At 39.8% G+C, this 27037-nt stretch overlaps 1 protein-coding gene across 2 annotated transcripts; it reads left to right on the forward strand.

Moving 5' to 3' along the window:
- On the forward strand, nt 1–26794 carry map3k15 (mitogen-activated protein kinase kinase kinase 15). Of its 2 annotated transcripts, XM_087846291.1 has the most exons (30): nt 1–738; nt 3089–3228; nt 3446–3469; nt 3756–3833; nt 4746–4939; nt 6578–6746; nt 6903–7009; nt 8356–8526; nt 8615–8727; nt 8934–9093; nt 9373–9523; nt 9608–9715; nt 10521–10570; nt 11261–11356; nt 11518–11605; nt 11722–11855; nt 12356–12483; nt 12811–12941; nt 13983–14088; nt 15693–15850; nt 15996–16179; nt 17963–18140; nt 18661–18835; nt 19882–20067; nt 20518–20623; nt 20806–21046; nt 22247–22359; nt 24598–24704; nt 24809–24885; nt 25717–26794. In XM_087846291.1, the coding sequence occupies exons 1-30, from the start codon at nt 429–431 to the stop codon at nt 25808–25810; spliced, it is 4077 nt and encodes a 1358-aa protein (XP_087702417.1). In that variant the 5' UTR covers nt 1–428; the 3' UTR covers nt 25811–26794. The 2 variants fall into 2 exon arrangements, with proteins under 2 accessions (XP_087702417.1, XP_087702418.1); XM_087846292.1 differs by lacking the exon at nt 3756–3833 and having other exon boundaries at nt 3–738.
- Nucleotides 26795–27037: the final 243 nt, after the last annotated feature.

Here is a 27037-nt window from a genome sequence, read left to right on the forward strand (position 1 = left end):
CAAAAGGACACGCTGTCATATATTTAGACTAACGGGAACACGCTGATAACGTTTCTTAAACTGACAGGACCAGAGTTTATTCGCCAGTGGAAAACTTCATACCAGAGTACAGCTTAGCCAAAAGGGAATATTCCAACTTCTGAGTGTATTTTTCTCACCACATTTCCTCCTCCTCCTTCTCTCTCTCCCTCGGGGATCCAGTCAGATCCAGTCTGGATGAAGTGGACGTCTTGGTGCGAGATAATCGTCAGATGATATGAGTTAATGAGGCGGAGATGCAAGGAGACAGACTCAGACGTGCTCTCATGCCAGGACAGGTGTGCCACCAGTGAGAGCGAGAGGAGGAGAAAACGAAAGGCGCAAAGAGAATAAAGAGGGTGGTTGGGTAGACATCACGCGGAGAAGAAGTCACTTTCCAGGTTATCGATATGGAAACCGGGCAGAGCGCACCGGCGTCGGACATGGGGGGAGACCACACAGCTGGGGTGTGTGTAGTGGAGCGGGACCGAGAGAGGGGCGACGTGTCCAGCCCCAGTCCACCGACTAAGCAGCGCTCTCTGCGGGTCGTCTACGTCCTGAACGATGGGCTTAAGTCGGTGATGGCGAGCAGCCCGGAGTCCGGAGCGCTGCAGTGTTTGCAGAGAGCCTGCGATTCGGAGAGCGCCCTGCTCACCACCGTCACCTTCGGAAGGTTGGACTTTGGAGAAACATCAGTACTGGACAGTTTCTATGATGCAGGTACTTCACAGGAAAGTTACACAAGAGGGAGGGCAGGTTTGCACAAGTCAGACTTCTAACTGCAAGTGTGCGAAAACTTTTTATTATTAAAACTAACTAAGCAGCTGATATAAAACTCTATCTATTTATCTATCATGCAGACTATTCTTCTTTTCCTTATTGCTGTCGGAAAAGCTTTTTTTTGTTCTTACTGTAATTCTGGTTGTGGTGGTCACATGATGAGACACGTACCTGTATTGGTGTTTGGGTAGCATGTAGTCTTGATGGTGGAAGAGGTACCAATACACAATGATAAAAATAAAATGGAATATAAACAAATATTCGAAGTAAATACACAAGTGGTAAATAAAAATGATACTACATAAGTGTCGAAATAAAAGCAAAAGTGAAAAAAGAGGTTAAACTGAACTTCTTCAATTTAACTTAAATTGAAATTACTCAAGATACTTTATCTCCACCACAGTGTGAACACACTGTAGAATAAACTAGTATAGACATAAAGTAAGAGCTGAACCTTAACATACACTGCAACATACTCCAGCAGGTAGGATAAATAAGACTCATGCTTGCAAGACTATGGTATGATCAGAGTACTTTTAGCTAAGTAATCTATGTTAATTCCTCATACACCATATGCTTTGATTCATTAGCACTAATAATATGTTTTTATTAAATCAGGGGTTAAGTTGCGTAATAGCTTGCGAGTGGTTCCTGACTGTTGTGTTACAACAGTTGTAAGTTTATTGTAAGCTATGCAGTGAGATCACTGTTATAGTGCAGCATGACTGTGCAGCATTACTACCCTGGATTGTGATTTTGCAACACTAGTAGGTTTTTTCAGTAGTCAGTAATTTGCTTGTAAACTTGTAGCCTCGTATTACATCATGATTTATCTTTTGCAAATAGGTTCATACAAATGATAGATATCTCAAAGTTATACTAAAGTACTAAAATTACAGCAGTTGGGTATATATGCTTAATTTTTTTTAATCAAATACATACCTGACTCTACTTCTGTACTTCAATAATATTTTGAATGCAGTAACTTTGTGTTTTGTAGAGGTACTACTTCCTTTTTGCACCCTTTATCCTAAGCTCTAATCTTTCCAGCAGTAGGAATGTACTAATAGAAAAAGTTAGCACTAAAAAAAGGTCTGTCATGGGCTGATATCATACCCAGTTTGCAGCACAATAGTGAAAGCTTTTCTGTATGTTCACACATATAATTCTGCACAACTAGTTGAGCTGCTTTCTTATTCAGATGAGATCTAAGTGTAGTAATAGTGCTACATGTTTGATTTTGGAGGTTTCTGAAATCTCCTGATACAATCCTAAAGAAATGGTACAGAATCTTGTTGGGCAAATATGTAAACCAATGAAATATGGAGCCACTCATGCTATTAACAAGCAAATGACCGAAAATATGCACTTGAACGCTCTTAGATTACTGGCTTTGGATTCTGACGGTTACAACATTTAAACTCATTCGTATGAATCCAAGACAGCACTTGGCAATAGTGATCTCAGTGAGCCTTGTGAGTTGACATTAATTCTTGTTTATTTATTTGCTAAGTCAGCTGACACCTGTTGTTGTTAATGGTTAAATATATTAAAATCTCACCATAAATCGGTCAATGTTCACCAAATAATTTTCAGTCACTTATTTCATAATTCTGTCTCCATTATGAAAAGATGACGCCTTTGAAAGCTCCTATTTTTAGGGGGAACGAAACCTGAGCTCTTCTTTAATTGCGAGCTATTTTTACTAGGCAGCACCACAACTCAGCTGAGGAAGAGCCAGGCACATGTATAAGTTTCAGTCCCCTCAGATGCACTGCAAGCATAGTAGGTAGGCCCGAGAGGACATAAAACTTGGCAGCAGATTGAGGGCATGTTGTTATTACCTCTGAGCTTCAGTAGAAGAAAATGTGGATTTTCAAGTCAGCATACTTGTCTGTACTTGCCTTTAACTGACTCATATACTGAGATTCTTCTATGCAGGAGGCTCTCATGGGTGAGTGGGTGTTGTTTCCTAGAAAAAAAAAAAAAAGATTTCTAGGAAAGGATAACATTCAATGAATACCAATGCCTTCCATCATGTATGTTCTTGTTCATGCTCATATCTTTCAATGGGGGAGCTCCCAACTGTGTCTCTTGTTGTTTCTTTTGTTTTCAACTCCACTCAAAACATTTCCCACATTTAATGAGGCCAAAGATCACGGGGCAGATGCCGCACAAAACTCAAAGGCAGATGTATTTCAAACTCAGCTCATTTGTCACCTTTGCAAATTGCATCAATGTTAAAGAGCTATGCTCTTATGTTGTTGCCTCCATCACCTCCTCCTTACAGACATTGCAGTCGTGGATATGAGCGATGTGTGTCGGCAGCCCTCCTTGTTTTACCACCTGGGCGTGAGGGAGAGCTTTGACATGGCCAACAATGTCATCCTATACCATGACACTGACCCCGACACTGCCCAGTCACTGAAGGTACACATGCACACTCTCACATCAGTGGAACTAGTGTTCATGGACACCTTTCTTTTACGTCTCCTTGGAACAAAATGATCTGCTGTGTTATTTACAGACTAACATGTCGTACAGTCAGTCCTACCAGCTGTTTAAAATAGCAATTCAGGAATAATACACTATGTCACTGTCCCAAAGTCTGGAAACATATTCTCACGTGCTCTTTATCTCCGCACAGGACATGGTGGCACAGAAAAACACAGTAAGTTTCTTATGTGTGCATGTTTTGTAAAGATTTCTGTGTGCACGCCATCTGTTTCTATTTCTAGAGGAATATTCCTGGCAGATACCGTTCACCCCCATGCAGAAATGCAGACAGGAATGCATATATATACACACACGCTCTCACACACAAGTACACACATGTTAAATCATGAATGGCCGGCTCGAGAACGAGAGTCATATTACTTGTTAGTTTTCCTAGAAACTGACCTTCACTGTATGTACGCTGTCTTCTTTGTGTATATGTGTGTTTGTGTGTGGAGTAGGCTGCTCGTCCTCCACCGTTAGGTTTTCCCTGGGTTCAGTTGCCTCCAGAATACAGAGGCTCTGGTCTGAGAAATAAAGTAGGTATCAGGCCTGCATCAAGGCATGCTGGGATATTCCCTAGTCGACTGATAATACTAACAGACAAGGAAGTGAGGCTGGAAAACAATGACCTCACCCTGGGATGTTGTGTGGATAACAGATTAAAGCCCCTAACAACACAAAGGAAGCAATGGATAATCAGCTATAGCATGCATTAAGAGTGCTGGATGCATTTGCGTTTTTGCACCAAATTAAATTTGCATCATCTCAGAAAGTATCATGGGATTGCATTTAATCCCACTGTGGGGAATTTACCTAAAAAGTGTTTGTGAAACAATCCTCACTGAATGTAACTGAACAGAGTTTAACAGCAGAAACTTACATGTGTAAATCAGAAGCAGCTAGATGTTGTGGCCTAAAGTGCTGTCATTCGATGCATGAAATCATGATGGTGACTGCTTTAAAATGATGTGTGGTGCTGTGACGACCATACTATATAACTACAAATTTAGTGATATAGTTGTTAAATAAAAGATGTAGAAATATATGTTTTAAGAATGAACACAACAAAAAGACAGTCAGCAGTGCGTGTAAAATTTGTCAGTCCTGAAATGCTTTACCTGCAAAGCTTATCATTTCAATTTCAGATTTAAAGGTTATCACATTTGTTCATATGCAAAGCTGGAAGAAGAGACAGAAGTTAGAGAGTGTTAGGTGGTTCTTGGTACATGAGGCTTATTACTTCTCAAAACCTTCACTGATGTAGTATGATGCTACCAAACAGTCTCAGTGGTGCACTGATCCTCTCATTAATCACTCTAATCCCTACTCTCACCTCCTTATCTCTCTCCACCTGGACTTCTTTTATACCTGGCATCTGCACAAAGCTGTCAAAGTGCTTTTCTTTCTGTAAACAACTTGTAATTAAACCTTCTCTCCTCTCTTTCTAGGCATCCAGTGGTAACTACTACTTCATCCCCTACATAGTCACCCCTAACCACGAGTATATGTGCTGTGAAAGCGATGCCCAACGGAGGGCAAGCGAGTACATGCAGCCCAACTGGGATAACCTGCTGGGCCCACTGTGCGATCCCCTGACCGACCGCTTCACCAGCCTGCTGAAGGACATCCACGTAACATCCTGGTGAGATACAAGTGAAAACAAGGGGCTGCTGTAATCCCACTATCATGGTTTCCCAGTACAGACGCAGATGTAGACTGTAAAGTGCAACTATGTTTATTTTTGCTGTACTCACACAACCAAACGTAACAGCTATGTGTGCTTAAAAATCAAACCCTTCTTGTCTTTAGCTCAAAACACAGCCTCTCTCTGTGTGTGTGTGTGTGTGTGTGTGTGTGTGTGTGTGTGTGTGTGTGTGTGTGTGTTGCATCAAGTTCCCATTTCATAGGAAATCAGAGGTTGATTAGTCAATACTGTGTCAGTCAACCACCTAACAGTGCTTCATGTCTGCCCCACCTTCCCTTCTGGAGCTTGGCAGAAACAGCACCTCACAGTCATTTACAAGAAAAGAACCCCCACCCCCCCACCCCCCCACCCCAAAAAACAAACAAACAAACCACTAAGTAAGGAGTAATATAGGCTTTCAGCTAAATGTGGTGCCATACTTAGTTATGAAATGTAGTAAAACGGAAGTGTAAAGTAATAACGTAAGACAGAATTTACAAAACACCATCTGAATAACATACTTAAGTATAGTATGTTATTAGAGTACAGTAAAAGTGCTTTATTTGGTGTGTTCTGGAAAGATAAATGTTAAATATATTGCAAAGTGTTGGAACATCAGATTTATCTCAAATTAACTTAATATTTACTTTTAAAATGAGTCATTTGCTGTGTCAACACTGGTTAAATGAGTTGTCAGTGGCAAATGTATCATCTTAAAGCATGAACAAAAATAGCCTGTTCACAAGAAATATTAGGTTATAACAGAAATCTGTGTCAAAATTTCCACCTCCAATGTCGTGTGTAAGGACACTGGTGTTATCTGCACACTCTGCACTGAAAATCAAGCAGATTTCATCCCTTCTGTATTACTGTGATTCATTCTTTGCTTGTTTAAGCAAAACCTGCTATGACGCCTCACACAATGTCTTCCGAGTACTCACGTCACACCCTTGCTGACTCAGCAGCACTGTCTCCCCATTAACTTCAGAGTCCATCAAGCACCAGCTTACATCAGTGAACTTTTACATCCTTTTGTCTCCAGCACGTCCCTGAGGTCATCTGAGCAGGGCCTGCTAGCTGTGCATCATACAAGGCTAAAAGCTGAAGGACACAGAGCTTTTCCAACAGTAACCCCCAGACTCTGAAAAGCTCCTTCTGAGCTTGTGATAGGTAGACTCGGTGTTTTCTATCACAAAACAGCTAAAAACGAATCTTTTTAGACTTGTGTTTGGCTACCTTTTGTTTTTATCTTCTGGTATTTTGTCGTGAAGCATTTTGTGATGTTAGGTGCTTTAGAAATAAAATTAAAAAGGAGTTGGAGGTAATTATTCTAGGGATGTTCCATGCATTTGTTTTGCACAATGCAGTATTCCGACTGTAGGAGTCTATAGTAAGGATCATTGTTCATAGCTTTTTGTTAGTACTACTAACTGACCATTAGCACTCACTGTTTTGATGAGATTACTATTAAGTAATGTCTGTTTCCTGCAAAATAAGGGGTGGTCCACTAAAGTTTCAGGTCAAAAACTGTGCTTTAGATCAACATTAAAATGAAAGCTTCTTTTCCTCCTCTGTTCCTTGTCTGTGTACATATAGTGCTTCCTTTAAGGACACCCTGCTCAACGATATCAGGAAGGCTAGGGAGAAGTACCAGGGAGAGGAGCTGGCTAAGGAGCTTTCACGCATTAAACTCCGAATTGATAACACAGAGGTCCTAACACAGGACATTGTCATGAACCTGCTGTTTTCCTACAGAGATATACAGGTACAAACACATCAAACATGACCTTCATTTCTTTCTATCAGCTGGGAACTTCTTAAAAGTTATTATAGACTGAAGTTCAGAATGACATTTATATTCTAAATGCATTATCATTAGGTTCAAATTTAATGCCCCTTTTGTGGCTTCTCTGACAACCAGGACTATGATGCCATGGTGAAACTGGTGCAGACTCTGGAGATGCTGCCAACATGTGATCTGGCTACCCAGCCCATGATCCAGTTTCATTACTCCTTTGCCCTGAACAGGTACGCAGCAGCTGAATGAAACTTAACATTTTAATGCCCAAACCCTGTGGTAAAGCAGATTTATCTTCTTAAATTATTTTTAGGGATCCCACATTTTTGTTTTTTGTGCCTTTATTTCACCGAGGACATTCATGCTAACATATCATATAAAATGCACCATAAAATATGTAGTGTGGTGATATCAGGAACTAAAAATGTAGCAACTGCATGTCAAAAATGCAACAGACCACAAGTCTAGCATTCTGTGAAAGATACATTTTTGTTGTTCAGGGAAAATTAAGTATACTGTATGATTTAACAACTTTAGCAGCAATAACTTGAAGTACTCATTTTCTGTATGACTTTTTAGCCTTTCACAGCATTGTAGAGGGATTTTGGCTCAGCCTTCTTTTACATTTTCTTTAATGTTGCTTTTGTTTATTGAGGTTTACAGGCACTTGTTTATACACAGATCTCTTAAGGTTCCCCCACAGTATTTCAGTCAGATTGGAGTCTGGACTTTTGCAACACCTCGATTCTTTTCTTTTTCAGCCATGCTGTTGTAAATTTTTTGCTGTGTTCAGGATTATTGTTCTGTTGCATAATCCTGCATGAGCCAAGCTTTAGCTGTTGGAAGGTTACCTCACACTTACTCTAGAGTGATTTGGTATATAGAGAAGTTTATGGTCAAGTCAATGACTGCAAGGTGTCCAGGTCTTGAGGCTGCAAAGCAAGCCCACATCATCACCCCTCCACAACCATGCTGACAGTTGATATAAAGTCTTTATGCTGATATGCTGTGATTGGTTTCAACCAAACGTGGTGATGTCAAGTATGACCACATATCTACACTTTGCTTTTGTCTGTCTAAAGGAAAATGTTCTGGTGGTCTTGCGGTTTGTTCAGATGGAACTTTCCAAACTTAAGCTGCCCTGCAGAGATACTTTCTCCAGGCAGCTTGTTTGGGCTTTCTCTCATTGTACTGTGATTAACTTTAACATTTAACATGCTAACTGAGGTGTTTAAAGTCTGTAGCTCTTGTTTGTTTGTTATAGTTTCTGTAAACATTACAAGATCTGATTGTAGGGTGAATTTGCTAGAATAGCCACTCCTGTGTTAACACACACCCAAATACTCCAGGCCAGTAAACTGCCCAAACTGCTTTTGAGCAGGTAGCTAGGCTGATGATCAGTTATCAAGTGCATTTAATTAGCAACACCTGGCTGGTACTTGCACTTTTAATTCCCATGGAAGTAATAAAGGTGTACTTCTCAGTCTCATGAAAACATTTTCCTTCATGTGCCTGTAATATCAAATTCCCCCTGTCATTAAGAACCACTATTGCACATGAATTTTTGCATGTGCAGGAGGAATGCTCCTGGAGACAGGGAGCAGGCTCTCAGAGTGATGCTGCAGGTGTTGCAGTCTTGCGAACATCCTGCACCAGACATGTTCTGCCTCTGTGGACGAATCTACAAGGACATTTTTCTCGACTCTGACTGCAAAGACACTAAAAACAGGGACAACGCCATTCAGTGGTGAGAACACGCAGAAATAAATGCATCTTATTCACATCTTATTGTTTCCTTGTGTGTATTCATCTGTATCTCCTCTTCCACCTATCAGGTACAGAAAGGGCTTTGAGCTGCAGCCCACTCTGTACTCGGGTATTAACCTAGCTGTCCTCCTCATAGTTGCTGGCCAGCAATTCGAGAGCTCCATGGAACTCAGAAAAATAGGTAAACCTAATTCCCCCTTTGATTTGTTCTCAGCGGACTCTCAAGTCAATGTGAAACACCTAAGTTGTGTATTTTCAGCATTCAGTTTGCGTTCAGTAGCTCCTTTCCTTGATATTTCTGTGGTACAAAAGTCAGCTGAGACCATGCCACTTCAGTTTCAATCAGACTGCAATTACAATGTTCACTTTTTGTCTTCTTATAATCAGGGGTGAGGTTGAACAGCCTGCTGGGGCGCAAGGGTTCCTTGGAAAAGATGAATAACTACTGGGACGTCGGCCAATTCTTCACCGTTAGCATGCTAGCGAGTGACATTCCTAAAGCTACTCAGGCTGCAGAAAAGCTCTTCAAGCTGAAGCCACCTGTTTGGTAAGAGAGAAGATCTTGTAAATATATAAAAGTTGCAATGTCAATGCATGTTTTTCATAATAAAGATTAGTTTTAAATTTTGGTCACATTCATAGTTGTAGTGAAGTATCAGGACATTCATCTTACAAAAGTACATTAGTTTTTATAATGTAACTCTTTTATTTAAGTAAGCCCAAACATGCTACAAAAAAAAAACAGTTCACGAAAACAAAATTTCAAGGAATTGTAAGTGTGATGCTTTTTATTTTAATGATTATAATCGGTTGTATTTTCTTCCAGGTATTTGCGTTCAGTAGTGCAGAACTTACAGCTGATCCAAAGGTTTAAAAAGCAAAATTTGGAGCATTCACCTCAGAGAGAGAAACTCAACTTCTGGATGGACATCATCGTCGAGGCCACACAGTGCACCACCAACAGACTGCGGTTTCCAGTATGTAAACATATACATGCATTCGTGCTGAAAAATGATGACTGAGGGGTTCAAAATCAAATGTTTTGGTGTTTGTGTTTACAGGTGCTGATTCTGGAGCCGACCAAAGTTTACCAGCCGTCCTATGTATCTATCAACAATGAGGCTGAAGAGAAGAACGTCTCCATCTGGCATGTTTCTCCTGCTGAAACGGTCAGAGCACTGCCCATCGAATCATCTTCCTGTTAGGAATATTGTCCTCTGCTCGGAAAAATTCAAAATATTAAATAAAAATTAATTAAAAATGGTGAATCACTTAAACTAAATCAGACAACTTGTATGCAAACAGAAGGAACTTTGATGTGAAATCTTCCATCACATATTGTGACTGAATAACACGTAATTACACAAACTCATTGCAACCAGTATTTTAATTGCACCCGAGTATACCAGGGTGAAGTACCACCAGTATTACCAGTAAATAACAAAAACCACCAAAATGCTATATCAGCATTTAAATTAGCTTACTTCTTGCCTTTTGTTTAACATGCAGTGCTACACAGATCACTGATCAAACACATTATAGTGAAACCAAGTTTGATAACACTTCACATTAATTGTAGTCAAACATCTCAAGACAGGTTAACATAATGCTGCTTCATTGATTTTTAATTTTTTTTGTAAGGGGTACATGGAGGTTTGGGCTCAGATAGTTCTGGGATTCAAGTTTTATTTTGCATCCATGTGGAGTAGTCTGTTTAAAGATTGTTGACTCATCATTGTAGAAAATGATGAGTAAAAGGGTGTTGCAGACACTTAAAGCTGAGCCAGCATGAATTTATTTGCTTCACCTATGCTAATTTAGAAATGCTAGAGGGCTGGAGCCGTCCAACTAAGTAGACACAAACATATACATATATGCATATTTGTTCATTTACCTGCTAGAACCTACTGGAACAAAATGTTAGAGCTGAAACACTTTATTTGTTGATTGATTAACTTCTGTTTTTTGTTACAGAAAGGTATTCATGAGTGGAACTTCACTGCAATGTCCATCAAAGGCATTAGGTATACAAGAGACATGTTTGGGATTAGGCAATAGAAACAAATAGAAATAAATAGAAAACGTACATTTTTGTTCAATTCAAATTTCTCTTGTGGTTTTATGGGCCTGTGCTGCAATTGTAGTAACTCAGGGAACTTAGGAGTAGTGCAAACAAGCATATAAATTGTGGCTCCCTGCAGCTGTATCCATAATACATGAAGTAAACAGAAGAATTAGCTGCCGGGAACATCATTAGGGATCTCCAGCTGACCTGTTCAGCCTCAATATTCAAAACAGTGACGTATTGTGCAAAGCTGCAATTACTCAGTGCAACCGGAGGAGGAAGAAAGAAAAAAAATGCAAATATCAGTATGGACATTCCTCATGGTTAATGGCCAGTGCTTACTGTGAAAAACCCCATCACCCTTGCTCTTAAATACAATTTGAAGATCCAGGTAAAAGTCTGGCTTTTTTTTTCGTGTTAGAATACAATCCCTCAACAAAATTTGATTGTCTGCTCTCCTGCTTACCAATCTAAATTATTCATTTATATCCATGTATTATTATTATACTGTGAGCAAATGTACGTTTTTTGCACGCTAATGAGATTTACTTTCATCTGTGAAAAGGACTGTGTTATAAAATACAGCATAAGGAAGAGTTAAATAAATTAAAGAACAGTGCCCAGCCTAATGCAGCCCTTCTGTCTGCAGTATCAGTAAGTTCGATGAGCGTTGCTGCTTCCTCTACGTCCACGATAACTCGGATGACTTCCAGATCTATTTCTCTACTGAGGAGCAGTGCGGTCGGTGAGGACAAACACCTCTAGATGTGTTTGTGTAGGTGTGTGTTTGTCATGTGTCCGTCCGTGTTTGTGTTTGTACACTCCATACTATATGCGCAGATGTGATCTGAAGGCCTAGAACTGTAAATAACTGTAATAATGTCTGTGTCTGGTTATGTGTTTCAGGTTCTGCTCCATGGTGAAAGAGATGATATCTGATGGTACTGGGAATGCTGTGGAGCTGGAGGGGGAGGGTGATGGAGATACGCTAGAGGTCAGTGTGAGCTTGAAAGTGTGCTAACACACACACACACACACACACGTGTGTGAGATATTTAATGTAAAATATGGCAAATATGTAATTTCTATGCCTGTTTTTCTGTGCTACAGTATGAATATGACACCGATGAGACAGGGGAAAGGGTAGTGTTGGGTCGTGGCACCTACGGAGTGGTGTATGCTGGGAGAGATCTCAGCAACCAAGTCCGAATTGCCATCAAAGAGATCCCTGAAAGAGACAGCAGGTAGGTTGACCTACCAACCCACATTCATGGTTCCAAGTCTTTTTGGCATAGCTGACAAAACAAAAGAAATGCATAAAATTTGCTTAATATATATAATAATTAAAATATTTTAATTTTACTGAAAGGAGAACTCATGGCAAATTCAGTTTTTTTCTTCCACATAAATAAAAGTAAATGCAGTAATTGCATTTAGTATATAAGAGTTTATTATGTTGTAATAACACAAAGAGCAAACAGTCTTTATCTTACAGTTGAACTTAAATCACACAAAAACAAATAGGACCTTGCAGCAATGTTTTACCAGTATTTAATTTTTAATGATTTACTTTGCAGCAAATGTGTCTGGATTATTGGACAATGAACAGATAATGTTATTTCCAGTGTTAATACCAATGTGAATGTAGTTAATGATAAAACAGAACCTATACAAATACCACACAAAGCAAGGGTACGAAATGCAATTTGTCTTTTCTGATGTCTGTTTTCTTTTCCATGGACAGGTACTCTCAGCCCCTTCATGAAGAGATCGCTCTTCACAAGTACCTGAAGCACAGGAACATTGTTCAGTATTTGGGTTCCATTTCTGAGAATGGATACATTAAGATCTTCATGGAACAAGTGCCTGGAGGTATGTTTGTACAAACAACAGAAAGAGACACAGTTCTGTGTAATAGAAGCTGTCTTGTGTTACCTCCTATTAGGTAGCCTTACTGCAGTATACATCTAGTTTAGCCTCAGTGAAAAGGCAAAAAAAATGTCTTAAGCAGAAAAACAACATATAAGATGTTGTGTCTAAATGATGTTTTCTCTAAAGCTCATCTAAAGCTTGCAATGCACAAATAATCTACTTTAGAGAGTTATGCTTATGACCACCGAGTTGGTAATTAGTCTAACTAGCTGGGTGTTTTTCCACCTTTAAGATAGGCTTTGGACACGCCTTCTTTCTTTTCTCCAGGAAGTCTGTCTGCATTGTTACGGTCGAAATGGGGTCCTCTGAAGGAGGCAACAATTATCTTCTACACCAGACAGATTCTGGAAGGTCTCCGATACCTGCATGAGAACCAGATCGTCCACCGAGACATCAAGGTAGAAGGAACCCCGCCTGCCATGATACATCTTTGAGGAAGACAGCTGTTAGCTCTATAGAGTGAAATGTCATTATGAGTGAATTTCAAGTTAAAATTATTTTTTAAAGACATTTACAAGTAGTCTTAGACTGCTGACTGAGACATATATGGTCGAGTATTGTGGTCCTCAAGTCCAACCTAAAACCATTCATTTGTGTACCATCGTGTGGGATCTCAGGCCAAAGTCTGATGCACAAAGGCGACCACATACTGGACACTCATGTTGGTTCTCGCCCTCAAAGCTGCACACTTTTCCACTTGGCTACTTTGTCTCTTATTCTCATAAGCTTGCAACCTGTTAGCGGCCATGATTTCCTATTGTTTTACATCAATGTCACATTTCTGGAGGGATTTTTTTCAGGGTGTCTTTAGTTAGCTTTGGTCATTCTTAGCTGAGACTGTGTTAGTTGGCATCTGAGCCTGCAAAAGTACATTCATGTTAAGATACATCAGTCAGTTTGACGTGCCTGAGACATAGGTGTTCTGAATTGGTCGAGAGTGAGCAAGCAGATAAATCAGAAGTAGGTTTATGGGTGAATGACTTTAGAAATTAGGCTAAGAGACTGCTGACAGCTGACACACAAGAGGGACCTGAGACAGTGAGAGCCATAAATGTGTACAAATAGCAAAACTGAAGAGCTGGTCCTCGTACTGCAGGCAAGAAATTAGTAGACGAGGAACCAAAAGATCCAATGAGAATGGGTTAGTGGGCATGCCCCTCAGAAAATCTCAGAACTCCAGGGAAACCTATCAAATCACACACATATGCATATCACATAGGTGGACAGAAAAAAAAAAAAGAACAACTAGAAAGAAACAGCACTGAAGATCAGTGGGAACAATGACAGGGCCAATAATAGAGCCTTGTGGAACCCCATTACTGATGGGGAAGTACTTGGTGATAATTGGTGATAATTCTGTAGGCTTCAGTTTAAATAATAATGACCCACATAGTTCAATGCATTTAAATCTCTCATTTGTTTCATTTGTTTATTTTTAGGGTGATAATGTGCTAGTTAACACCTACAGTGGTGTCTTGAAGATCTCTGACTTTGGTACCTCAAAGCGGTTGGCAGGAGTCAATCCCTGTACAGAAACATTCACAGGTAACCTTTTCGATCATCTTGCAGAATTTGAATTTCACAACAGGTTTTAAAATACATATAAACACCCATCAAAACCCATAAAAACATAAAAAAACCCAACAAAAAACAACTAGAAACAAATGCTGAAATATACCTAAAATCTAAACAATGAGATTACAAAGGCATTAAATAAAAGAAACAGCCTTTCAATATTACAATATCTATAAAAAACAATTAATATTATATTTCCTGTGTCAGTTTTGCTCTGTGAGAAGAGTCATTATTGCTAGAATATAGTTTAACACGGTGGTTTCATCTGATGTACCCCGAGAGCCATGTGCAATGTACACAAACACACAAGTCTTCAAACTGTTCAAAAGTATTACTATTAAAATCATTCATGCCCTACTTTTAGCTGCTACTCCATGTAACAGCTAATGGTGACTAATTTCACCTGTTTTTGTGTAGCTAACAGCCCAAAGCTGTTAGCTGGGCTAACAGCCCAAAGCTGTTAGCTCATGTACCTTTTGTTTATGCTGTTAGCTAACCATTTAAACTGTTCATTGTCTATTTTCAGCTACTTGTTCATTTTAGGAACCTGTTAGTGTTCTGTTCAAAGTTGTTGAGATCTGCTCAGTTATTTAACTTTAATTGTTTAACTAATCTTTCCATACTATCTCTACTTGTTCCCCAGTTATCCCCAGAGATATTTTGTTTCTAACTTCTCTCAACTGTTGAGCGTACAAAGACTGTTCATTTTGGCACAGATGTGGAGCTGTGACTCACAGAAATTTCAAACAATAGCCCAGAGATTAAGTTGAAGTTTGTAATAACAGTAATCCCACGAAATTCTCAGACGTGAAAAAACTTAAAAACGTTCTGCTTGGAAGAAAAATGCACAATGAGCAATTTAATTTCTCTTTAACTCCAGTGTCACAAAAAGATACACGAGCCCTGACCTGTCATACATAGACTAATTCAGTCTGAGATGCATAAATGGAGTCTGAGATATGCTCACTCTCAGACTATGAGTGTATATATCAAATGACCTTCAAAATGTCAAGAGCCACAATCAGCCTCTATGGAAACAGAGAGACACATGAGTGCATGCGAATGTACTGACATACACATTTATTGGCCATCTGGCCTTCTCCAGCAGCCAGCAAGGTGTGTAATTAGATTAGCTAATCAAGCAGAGGCAGAAGGGTGTTTACCTTTCATTAGGAGCTGTCTCTGTGTGTGTTTCCTTATCTGTTTCTTCTCTGGAGCATCACTTGCTCTTGTCTCACTCTCCTTTTTTATAGCTCTTGCTGGCTCTCTATTTACATCAAGCATTTGGAGCAAATGCCAATCTGCACAGAATTTCTGAGCAGACTGGGAGACAAAATAAAATTCTTCTGAAATCTATCTATCTTTAATCTTCGCCTCAGATTGCACTTTGTGTGCAAGGCCATGCAATAAAATGTCCAGTCAGGGTATACACTGTTAAAATAAAAAAATTAGCTAACAGAAGCAGCCTTTTGCTACTTCATAGTTTTGGTTTGCAAGTAAACATGGATTTGTTGACTCTCTTGCATCTCTTTCTGTGTTGCAAATGCTTACACGATATACTTCTCTACTTGAAGGTACCTTGCAGTACATGGCTCCAGAAATAATTGACAAGGGCCCTCGAGGCTATGGGGCACCAGCTGACATTTGGTCCCTGGGATGTACCATTATAGAAATGGCCACTGGGAAACCTCCCTTTCATGAGCTGGGGGAACCACAGGCAGCCATGTTTAAGGTAGACACTGAGCTTATTTGTGTTAGGTTGCGTATTTACTTATGAACCTTCGAATATAGAGTTTCCAGCCTTCAGCGGTCCAGTTATTTGCAAAACACATGTTTATTTTCTTCTAACACTAAATCTCTGTGGTCTCTCACTTCAGGTTGGCATGTTTAAAATTCACCCAGAGATTCCGGAGTCTTTGTCACAGGAGGCCAAGTCATTTATTCTACGTTGTTTTGAGCCCGACCCTCACAAGAGGGCCATCGCCTTGGACCTGCTCAGAGACACTTTCGTCAGGCACAACACCAAGGGCAAGAAGAGTAAGATCGCCTTCAAATCACCAGGTAAATACAAACAGACATTACTACAATGCCACTAAAATATCATCACATTTCCAAATGGGTTTTACTGCATGGTTTTTGTGATGCTCATGTAAATAGTAGTGCTATTTGATTAAAAAATACAGGTGAGAAACCATGTTAAGTAATATCCAAACTGCTTTTTCTTCCCTTTGTGAGGTTATAAAACCACATAAATTTCTCACTGTCACAGCTGAGCAGCCGGTGCTTTTCAGATGTGAACCCAAATGCAGACCCAGTAGAGCAGAACTTGAATTCAAACAAAGAGCGAGCCTTTATTTGGCTGATGGCGGGTGGAAACATGAAAACTAAGGAAACTATGATAGACTATGATACACGATGACTCGAATAACAGACTGACTATGATTAACTATGATGTGGATAACAGACAACGCAACACTGACAAAGAGAAACACGAGGGATAACGAGGGGGATGAGACACAGAAGGAGAGCACTGCTGGGAGTAATCTGACATGGCAAGACCAAGATGAAGCAAAACTCAATACATTGACATAGGACACAGACTTTCAAAGTAAAACAGGAAACATCACAGACGCAGACTTGACTAGGGGATACAGTTGACTGTGGGTCACAGAAACAGAGCCCAAAAGACTAGAAAAGATAAATGATGACAAAATCAAAATTCAGTAATGATACAAAAGTTAAAACACTGGGTCACTGACCCTGGACTGTGACAGTGAAGGTCACACTATGTCACAGAAAATGACATTATTGCATTTAGGCTTCCTTACCCTAACCCTCAACATTTGACCAACCACCACAGTGGATTAAAAAAAAAATCATGTGATTAAAGCTTTAATTCAAGGGGTTTGACAAAAGCATCACATTAACTGTTTAAGATTTACAGTCAATTATAGATAGTCCCTCATTCTCAGAGCTAAAAAAGTAATTGGAGAGTTGACGGGGAGTCCAGGTGAGGACTGTTCCCTCATTATTTCATGACAAATTACACAAATAAAAGAGCTGGAGTTAAAGTGTTGAACGTGCATTTGGCAGATTTTTACTGAGAATTTCAACATGAAGTTCAAAGAGAGTCCAATGAATGTGAGGGAGACCATCATTAGCCTGTAAAATCCAAAGAAACCTGTCAAATTTGTATGTTTTTTTCTAATAAAGCCCAACTAACAAAGTCAAGACTGCTCTTGAGAAGATATGTGTGTTATTGTCAAATTCTACAATCAGGTGACACTTTTGTGAATTGAAATACAGACGAAGCAAGACGCAAACACCTGGTTACACATTTAAAATAAAACAAGAACGCCTGATTAGACTTTGCAGAATTTTATAAACAAAAATAGAGCCAGTACAGTTTTGGAAAAAAATGTTTTGACATGACCTGTCTCCCCAATGTACAGTCGGCAAGGTCAGTCTCTTAATTGCGCCTTGGGGATAAATAAAGTCTTCTGAATCTGAATCTGAAAACTAACATTAACTTGTACCAGAATGATGGGAAGATAAATATGTAGAGAAGGAGAGAAACAGCATTATCCAAAGCCTATCTGGCAAATATCGTAGAGGCAGTGTTATGGTAGTAGGCATGTATCGCTGCCAGTGGAGCTGGGTCACTAGGTTTTATTGATGGTGTGATACAAGTAGCAGGATGAAATGCAATGGTGAATGGCCATAAAAAGTCATATAATAAAGTTGAGTATGGGTAAAGGACAAAATGTCCTTATGTGTGAGTGTATTAAGTTTTAATTGTCTTGCCCATGTCTTATTTCCATTCTTCTTTTTGTGTATTCTTCAGACTATATCCCTAACATCTCCCTGCCAGTGCAGGTGCAAGGCGAGGCCGCTGGCAGTAGCAGCAGTGAGCACGGCTCTGTGAGTCCCGACTGCGACGCAAAACACGACATATTCTTTGACAAGAGGAAAAGCTCTGGCTCCAAGAATCTGCTCAAACCTCCCAGTTCTACCTACCTGAGGTGTGTCTGAAACCACATACTGAGATTTTGCATCAGACTGAGATCGGATGGCATTAAGAAAACTGTTTCCTTTTAAAATATTGTTTTACAAATTATTAGAGCAATGAAACAATGTGTTTCTGCAAAGAAATCCTGCTGCTGGTGCTGAAGCTCAGATCATGTGAAACGATGTAAATGAACGAGTGCATCCGTGTGTGCAGATAGCAGGTGGCCTTATTGCACTCACACCGTCCTCCGCTGCCTTTTACAATACTAATTTAACGAGTCCTGATAATTTTACAAGCTTCAGCTGGTGGCTCTGCACACATCAGTCGAGCACCAATGTGCACGCATGCATGCACGTCACGCAGCGCTGACTCATGCTACTTCTGCACTTTCCTTTGCACACAGAGTAGCCAGGAGAGGCTTGTATCTGTAAATAAATTAAAGAGCACACTGCTGTAAATCATCTGTTCACTTCATGTCTTGTTTTATGTGCTTCTCAGGTAACTTTGTGTGTGTGTGTGTATGTGTGTTGCAGTGTGCCTGATGAGGGTTCAGTATCAGAGGACCGCTCTGTTCCCCCATCTCCTGAGGACAGGGACAGTGGTTTGTTCATGCTAAAGAAGGACAGCGAGAGACGGGCCATTCTGTACAAGGTCCTCAATGAAGACCAGGAAAAGGTCATCTCCAACCTCAGGGAAAATCACATGCAGGTGTGTGTGTGTCTACTTGTGTTATATAAAGAGTGGAGATATAAGTCTGGTTCCACAAGCACACTCGGGGGACATGTATTGTTGTGGAGAGAAAGGTCTGTTCACCTGGGCAAACATAATGACTCAGCTTTCCTGGAAGACCCAGTTTAACGTTTTGGTTATAAAAGTAGTGGCTTTGTCTCCATGAAACAAGGGCAGATCTGGCGATTTTCAAAATCATAAGCCACATTTTACAGGTAACTTCTGCTATTTACAACCTGCTTTGGAGCAGTTTATGTTGAGAATTTAATATAGGCTGGAAATCACTGATTCTTTTATTTACAGTACTGCATAATAGTGGTGTAGATGTTCTGCTGAAGGAATATATTTTATGTATATAACCTACAGAGCCATACATACTAACACAAATTGCAGTTTTTAACTAGAAATTTTTGCTACCTGCTCATCTGTTAATGACTCTGGAGTAGACGGTGTCCCATTGATCCATTTTGTGCAGAAGAGTCAAGTGATACATCAAATCAAGTGCACACAGAGCTCTAAGCATAAAGCTGGGGTTAATGGGAAGAGTTGATAACCACCGTCATGAAATCTGGATCATGATACCCCAGCTGGGGTTTCAGATTTGACCAAACCAAAGAAAGCCTGGCTATGTTAGACTTGCTTCATATTATACCCCTATGATCTATGTCTGAACAATTTGCAACACAGATTGTCATTACTGTTTCACTACCATGAATCCAGTGCAGTCGCAGGGAGCCTAATTGCAATCTAAAATAACTGTTGTTCCTGATTCTTCCATTGGGGGGCGTAATTGGTCTTTCAGAATACTAATATCCTTTCCTAGTGCTTGATAAAGAAATGTACTTTATTGCACAGGGTAAAATCCTATCCTAAAAGATAAAGATAAAACCCAACCAGGAACAAAAATCTACAAAATCACTAATAATTTTTAAAGTTTTTAGAATAATCGTAATAATATGGGCTTGTAATGCTACAGTTATTGATCACTAGGCTTAAATTGCACACTCTGCTAAAACTGTGTATAGGGTAGCGAGGATCTCCAGCTGTCCATCGATCACATCAAGCAGATCATCTGCATCCTTCGAGACTTCATCCATTCCCCGGAGCGGCGCGTCATGGCGGCCACCATCTCCAAGCTCAAGCTGGACCTCGACTTTGACTCCACATCCATCAACCAGATTCAGCTGGTGCTGTTTGGTTTCCAGGACTCGGTCAGCACTAACCCACACACACACACACATACACACGCACGTATGGTTTCATTCCAATGGTGTCATTAGAGAGCAATTTGGGGTTCATCTTCTCGCCTAAGGATACTTTGGCATGCAGACTGGAGCAGCCAGGGATCAAATCACCAACCTTTGATTTGTAGATGATGAGTGCTACCTCCTCTGCCCTCCCCAGAAAGAAGACTTCAGTTCAGTTTACTTTCTGTACCTTTCGTCTCTGACAATAATGACAGTTGGTTTTTTAATTGGTGTCCTTAACTGCCAATTAAAAAGGCCCTAAAAAGTATTTCCACATTTTCCACTGGACATCTTGCCAAAAACAATCGAATAAATGTGCAACCAGCTATAGTGAGTGTGGACTCTTGTGAGTGTTGAAAAGAAACTACAAATAAAAGTGGTCTATACTGTAAATGTCTGTGCTGACCTTCTCAGGTGAACAAGGTCCTGAGAAATCACCACATTAAACCCCACTGGATGTTTGCCATGGATAACATCATCCGACGAGCTGTGCAGGCTGCAATAACCATCCTTATACCAGGTGGGCATCTCTGGCAGCTGCAGCCTGTCATAAGCTTTTTACTCCATCTAGTGGACATTAACATCCATGCTATTTTACTTTTCCGATTTATGGTTTAGTCGTTTAAGTAGTAGAGTGCTCGCAGAAAGCCAACAACATAACATCAATTACCTTGACCTATGACTTTTTTACTAACACAATAGAGCTGCAGACCCACTTTGGCCCGGCGTCAGAGTGCGAGGGAGCAGAGAAGGAAGACGAGGTCGATGAGGAGGAAGCAGAGTTTGGACCCATTTTAGTGCAGCAAACTGACGAGACGGGGACAACGTCCGATCCCACGCACTCTGCGGTCAGCACTGTGAACTCCTCCCACTCCCACGAACATCTACGCTCACAACATCATCTAGGCGCCCAGCTGGGCAGGCTCAAACACGAAACCAACAGGTACCCACTTAATTAAATGTTTTGTTTACCACGGTTAAGGTCAGGTGGAAACCTTCACAGGCTCATGTGGAATTTTTTCTCCAGGCCTGCATGCACAGGTTTCCACTTGTAACTGAAGCAGGAAGTGGAAAACAAGGACAGAGCGTGAGGTTACAAGCATACCCATGTACACTGTCACGATCTCTTCAGGGCTGTTTATGATAGGTGGCTGACATACCCACAGGGGCATGAAATGGAGCAAATTTCTGCACAGTCCTAATACACAAAACATTAAAAATAACAGCATGGTGCCAGTAATCACCTTATTACTTATTATTATTATTATTGGTAATTACTGGCACCATGCTTATATAATACAGAGAGGGGTTTTCCTCAGCTCTAACATTTGCATTTCAAGTTGTTTTGTTTTTCCTTACTGGCTCACAAATGCGGTCATGTGAGTGGCATCTATCAAATGTAATAATGTCATCATTCATACCATCAAGAGACATGTGATCAGTGATTTCATCATCACCTTTTTTTAGCTTTTCCCTGTGTAGTAGTAACTTCAACTTTAAGACGCTTTAGTTCATTACTTTAGATTTAATCTTTTTCAACCATTCATTCAGATTTTGGTATTTGTTCTCAGCATTTCTGCTTCATTTTTGCCTCTCAAACACTCTCAAACAACACACCTGCAGCTGACTCTCTGCAGACATTTGAATTTTTAATTGAGATAGCCTTGTGGAAACTTTATTAATAAGTACCACAGTGGAAATGGGACTGCAAAGAACAGTCTGATACTCATGTTGACTTTGTAAAAACTGCATGTGCACTTTAGCCCTGTCCTTGTATATGTCGATTTAGTCATAATGTAAAAATCGACTTTTAGCTGCTTACTGCATATTTGATTTGGCGTGGTTTTTACACTAGAGATAATCCCAAAGGCATTTATGTCTCCTCCTGAAATAGAACTGGGGATTTTCGCTTGTTTGACAATTGTGTAACGTGCTATAATGCGGTTCTTGTATTTAGCCGTTGTACTGTGTAGCTATAGCTCCTACCAATAATGGACATTAATGCGTGTGTCCAAATCAGTTCCACTATGGAATTTCAAAGCAGGAAGTTTCAGTAATAAAATAGTTTGTCCAAACATCTTTACACCGTGTATACCAGGGGGAACTATAGAAATTAACTTAACCAATATTGTTGTTGTTGCAGGCTGCTGGATGAGCTGCTACAAAAGGAGAAGGAGTACCAGCAGGTCTTGAAAGCCACCCTGCAGCAGAGAACACATGATTTAGAGTTGGTCCGAGTCAGACACAGACCCCCAGGTAAACTGAATCACTCACACATTTCCATCCCTGCTAAGAAAAAGTGCCATGTTTAAATATGCTTAACTTTTACAATCTGACTTCTAAACTGGTTCCACAAAAGACGTATTTCTCCAGGGAAGAAGGCTAGGAACATTTTGAAGGTATTTGCATGTTTAAGATGAGATCAGATAATAGAGATTTAAGTAAGAGTTAATGTTATTTAATGTTGTTAATTTGTTGCAATTTCTGAAAAAGAAGTAATGTAAATCAGAGACCACAGTCTATAAAATTAGTGACCCTGTATCCATATCCATAAGGAGTTAGATCAGGAAGAAAATACTGGATAATAATGTTAGGGTTCAGTTGTGGTAACACTATATGGAAAAAATAAATATATTGATTACAAATGTATGATAATATTCCACAGATAATATTGTAAATAATTCAGCACTGCTGACATGTGCTTGACACTTAGTAGGTTGTGTTTTTACATCTGAAACGTGATTCCCACCCAAAATAAAAAGGAATGTAAACTCGTAACCAGATATGTAGGTACTACGACTGCTAGCGTGAGGCTTCTAATCTCAAACAAATGAATGCCAGATAGCCAAGAGCAATAAACTCTACCAGCATCTGAACAAAGTTTAGTCATGGGAAGATTTCTGGGCTCCGTGGAATAGATAAGGTAGTGAATGACCACACAGTCTGCAGGAAGAGCTGAACAAGACTAGAGCCATTGTGAGAGTGAAGGCTTCAGGCCAGAGCCATAAAATGTGATTTCCATGAGTCAGGGTGCAGATGGAGATGGGTGTGGGTGTGATCCTGTGTTGCGTAGCAATTCCAAAATCTAATGTTTACATAGGAGTACAGAGGAAACATGACAAAAATTGGAAACCTGTTGCTCTCAGTGGTAATGCTTATGGTATTTTTTTGTGGAAATCTGAAAACCAAGAATTCCTCAAATCCTGTTTCAGGTTTTGAATTAAATCTTCTGCAGATGGGAACAGAAATTGTAATTGAGAGTTAGTTACTCTATACTCCACCAGTATAAACAGTGAAAAAATACAAAATGCTATAGCATTTTTAGCAGCTTCTATTGCACATTTCTATTTCTATTAGTAAGTTAATGATATAAGGCTTATGTTCAGAACTGCTTGATCGTGACACAAAAACACTTTTTTCTTCTTCTGTTATAAAAAAGAGGAAGTAGGGGGAAATAGATTGTACAGCTTAATCCAACAGGAAGGTTTTAAATCTAAACAAATGCCTTTCCCTTGAATCTTTCTCAAAGACATTATAGTCTCCTTACCCAAGACTCTATTCTTTAGTGTAATTAATCTCCAATCCAGCTGGTTTAAAACCCTCCTGAGAGCCTAATAGAAATTTGAAAGTGCAGTCTCTCAATCACTCTAATTTCTTTAGAGTGCTGCACCCAATGATAATGATAGGTATCGATTTTATGTCCTCTACTGATGATCCATATATTGTGAGAAAAGACTTCTTCCACTTCCACATATTGCAGTTCAAATATTTGGGTGGGGGGGGGGCGGGGGTCCAGACAGTTGGAGCAGCAGAACTTCAAGTGGTAATGTGTATATATTTCAGATTATCCTGTGAATTTAAGATAGAGCTGTGCATTAATCAGTGGTTTGAGTTTGGCTCTTTGCCGGGGACTTTTTCTCGTTGCGGCTATTTTTAAAGCCCCTGGCATTATTTTGAAGTCCTTGTCAAGTTTAGTGTACATCTCTTTGAAGTTGCACGTCAGCCTGTAATTAGCTTGTGCAGCTAGTTTGACATGTATAGGTGCCAAAGTGATGATCCAACATTCTTGTGCTGCCGTCATGGAGAAGAGATCTTTAACCCTGTCATGCATGAATTATGACAACCTCAATCAGGATTTTTTTCTTAAGTATCTTATTTATCTTTAGGCATAAAAGGATGAATAATGTACTTAAAAGAAAAATCCTGACTGAAGTTGTCATAATTTATGCACGACAGGGTTAAATAACAGTAATTACAATGAAACACGTCATACAAGTATATTAACATTAAACAACCATTGGGTGGCAGCGTATGGAGTGACACATCAGTGTCCAATATAGTGTTTTATGTGCAAGTATACCATCAACACTGACACAAATACAAGAAAACAGCCTTTGACTAGCTGCTCACTGTAGTGACCACTGTGCGTGAAAGGGATAATACTGAAGATCAACATGTACTTTGAGCAAAGTGTTCCTATACCTGCCGTTTCAGACATTTCACCTCCATCCATCCACCACATCCCAGCAGACCATGAGCCGGACAAGCAGCTCATCGACTGGCTGAAAGAGCAGGGCGCAGACCCCGACACCATAGACAAGGTTGAGTATCTTTATATAGGCCATTAGTGTGCAGCTTATCATTCTAGTGCACCGTGGCAGTGAAGTGTCAATATAAAGTAAGAGTGCTTCTGTTTTTGTCCTAGTTTGTTCTTGAGGAATATACACTGACGGACATTCTTCGTGACGTTACCAAAGAGGACCTCCGGTGCCTACATCTACGGTATCTGCACATATGTCATAAAAAGCTACTCCTGCAGTCTGAGAAATAAACACATTTCATAAAAGTCAGACATTTCTTTTCAAGTACATGAAGAGTAAATCTTCATCATTGCCTCCTTGACATTTACCTTTTATAGGTCACTGACTTTCCAAACTCTTCTGATGTTCCAGAAAACATTAGAATGGTTAAATCACACCATTTTTCTTCCACAAGGTTTAATGGTATCTCACTGTATGAATAGCCTCTTCTGAAGTGGTCTGATGTCATTTTACCGTTTATAACTGCAAAAGTCTTTTAGAAACTAGGGATGCTGCTGACCTTGGTTATCTCCTATCTCCAGAGTAATAGGTCAGAGTTAAAGAAAGTCAGACTTTTGCAAACATACAACAAAAGTTTGTTTTGCAGCTATAAAATACTTCAGAACTGTTGACCCATTGCCATTAGCTTCTCCCATGGTCTATAGTACTGCATACCAACTTAATAGATCAGCCCCACAGATTACCACTTATCACAAATATATGATTTAGCATTTTGACTCAAGTTCATTTTAGTAAAACAGCAACATTTTAACCAAAAACAATGACAGATTGAATGATTTTGCTTTGTGACAAACCATTATTTCATATGCTCTTGCAGGATTCCCCACACAAGACTGCTGTACTGATGTGTTTGATTAGACTTTATCATCCTTTTTTTTTTTACCTCAAAGGACATAAGCGATAAGAGAGTTAACCTTACAGCCTTTTTTTTACTGCCTTTTTCAAGTTAGCTAATAATTAACATGCACATGTAGCTGTGATGTGCTGTAACAACATCTATGCTTCCTTTCAGGGGCGGAATCCTCTGCCGGATCTGGCGAGCCATCCAGCGGCACAGAGAACGAGACAGGCTGGCAAACGACAAGCGCTCAGAAAACAATGCATGATGGAGTAGAATTCTGTTGTGGGGAAAAACACGCACATGTTCACACATTACCATGATCTCTCCTTTTTCTCTGCCTCTACAGTGCCTTTTTTAAAAAAATGTTGTTTTTGTGTTGTATGTACAGGACTCACTGAATCCACGTAGAGTCCGATTTGACCAGACCAAAGTGCTTTAGTGCAGGCACTACTGTGTGTACCTTTGTCTTTGTGCTTGATATTTATGAAACATGCTCCCCTAATGTTCCTTCAGAGCATTGATTCTCAAGCTTTTTTGAAATGTTCACTTTCAGGAGTGCCACAATTTTTTGTATTTAAACAAGCACTACAGCCCTGAACTTTTTAGGCACTTTTCAGAAGTCACATGTGACCTCTTTAACTTGACTGCTCCCTAGTACAAGCATGTCATGTGGCATTAACAGGTGTCATGTTTACTGCCTTCACCTTCAGCCAAGCTCCAAATATGCAAATGTTTCTGGAGTTTGTTTCTGAAATTGTGCAAAGTTCAAGAATGACAATAGGTTTAATTTCACATTGTGTCTTTGGCCATCCTAATGTCAAGGCTCTGTTTCTCCCAGAAGGACATGGCTTGAGAACCACTGCTTTAGGATGTTAAAATCTGCTGTATATTGGTACAGTCAGCTGTGCTGTCTATGATGAAAAGAGTCCTCGGCATTAAATGAATTTAGGTATCTGCTGTATTGCGCGCTGCATCTTTTAGACTTGCATTCTTCTAAGCAAACTGTTCTGCTTACCTTAAAATGTTGTGTGTCTCTAAATATACAAATATACATTTCAGCCTAAAGCCTTAAATTAAACATAATGTAGCATGCACATATATCACTGCTGCTGATCACTGCCTTTAGATTTTTATGCATGTTATTTATTAGTCGTAACTACTCTCTTGTATTCTCTATCTGTATTTAATTTATTTTTTATTCCAACTGTCATATTATATGTTCTTTACAATTCCAATAAACCTGTAAAAAGCAAAATTTTTGGCTGATTTGCTTCAGCATCACCTCTTGGTTTTCAGGTATTTGTGCGAGGAAGAAAGGAGTCCGGTCATTTTCCCTGTTTCTGCCAAATCATTAATGTTTGAATTTTCTGGCCGTTTCGTTTTAAATGTTTTAACTGGCAGCGCGGTTTAATGGGTATCACAGTTTCACGGGTAGTGTGTTTTCATAGGCAGCGCGGTGTCACGAGTAGCACGGTTTCACGGGTAGCGTGGT

This window comes from Neolamprologus brichardi, chromosome 9 (assembly GCF_056152115.1).
Source record: "Neolamprologus brichardi isolate AB-2024 chromosome 9, ASM5615211v1, whole genome shotgun sequence".
Lineage (NCBI taxonomy): Eukaryota > Metazoa > Chordata > Actinopteri > Cichliformes > Cichlidae > Neolamprologus > Neolamprologus brichardi.

What these genes read in the sequence shown, in the direction of transcription:
- map3k15 (XM_087846291.1), top strand. Translation starts at nt 429, where the DNA reads ATGGAAACCGGGCAGAGCGCACCGGCGTCGGACATGGGGGGAGACCAC. An exon ending in TACTCCTTTGCCCTGAACAG is followed by an intron (nt 7,010 to 8,355) that starts GTACGCAGCAGC and finishes TTGCATGTGCAG; the next exon opens with GAGGAATGCTCCTGGAGACA. An exon ending in ATGTCCATCAAAGGCATTAG is followed by an intron (nt 10,571 to 11,260) that starts GTATACAAGAGA and finishes TTCTGTCTGCAG; the next exon opens with TATCAGTAAGTTCGATGAGC.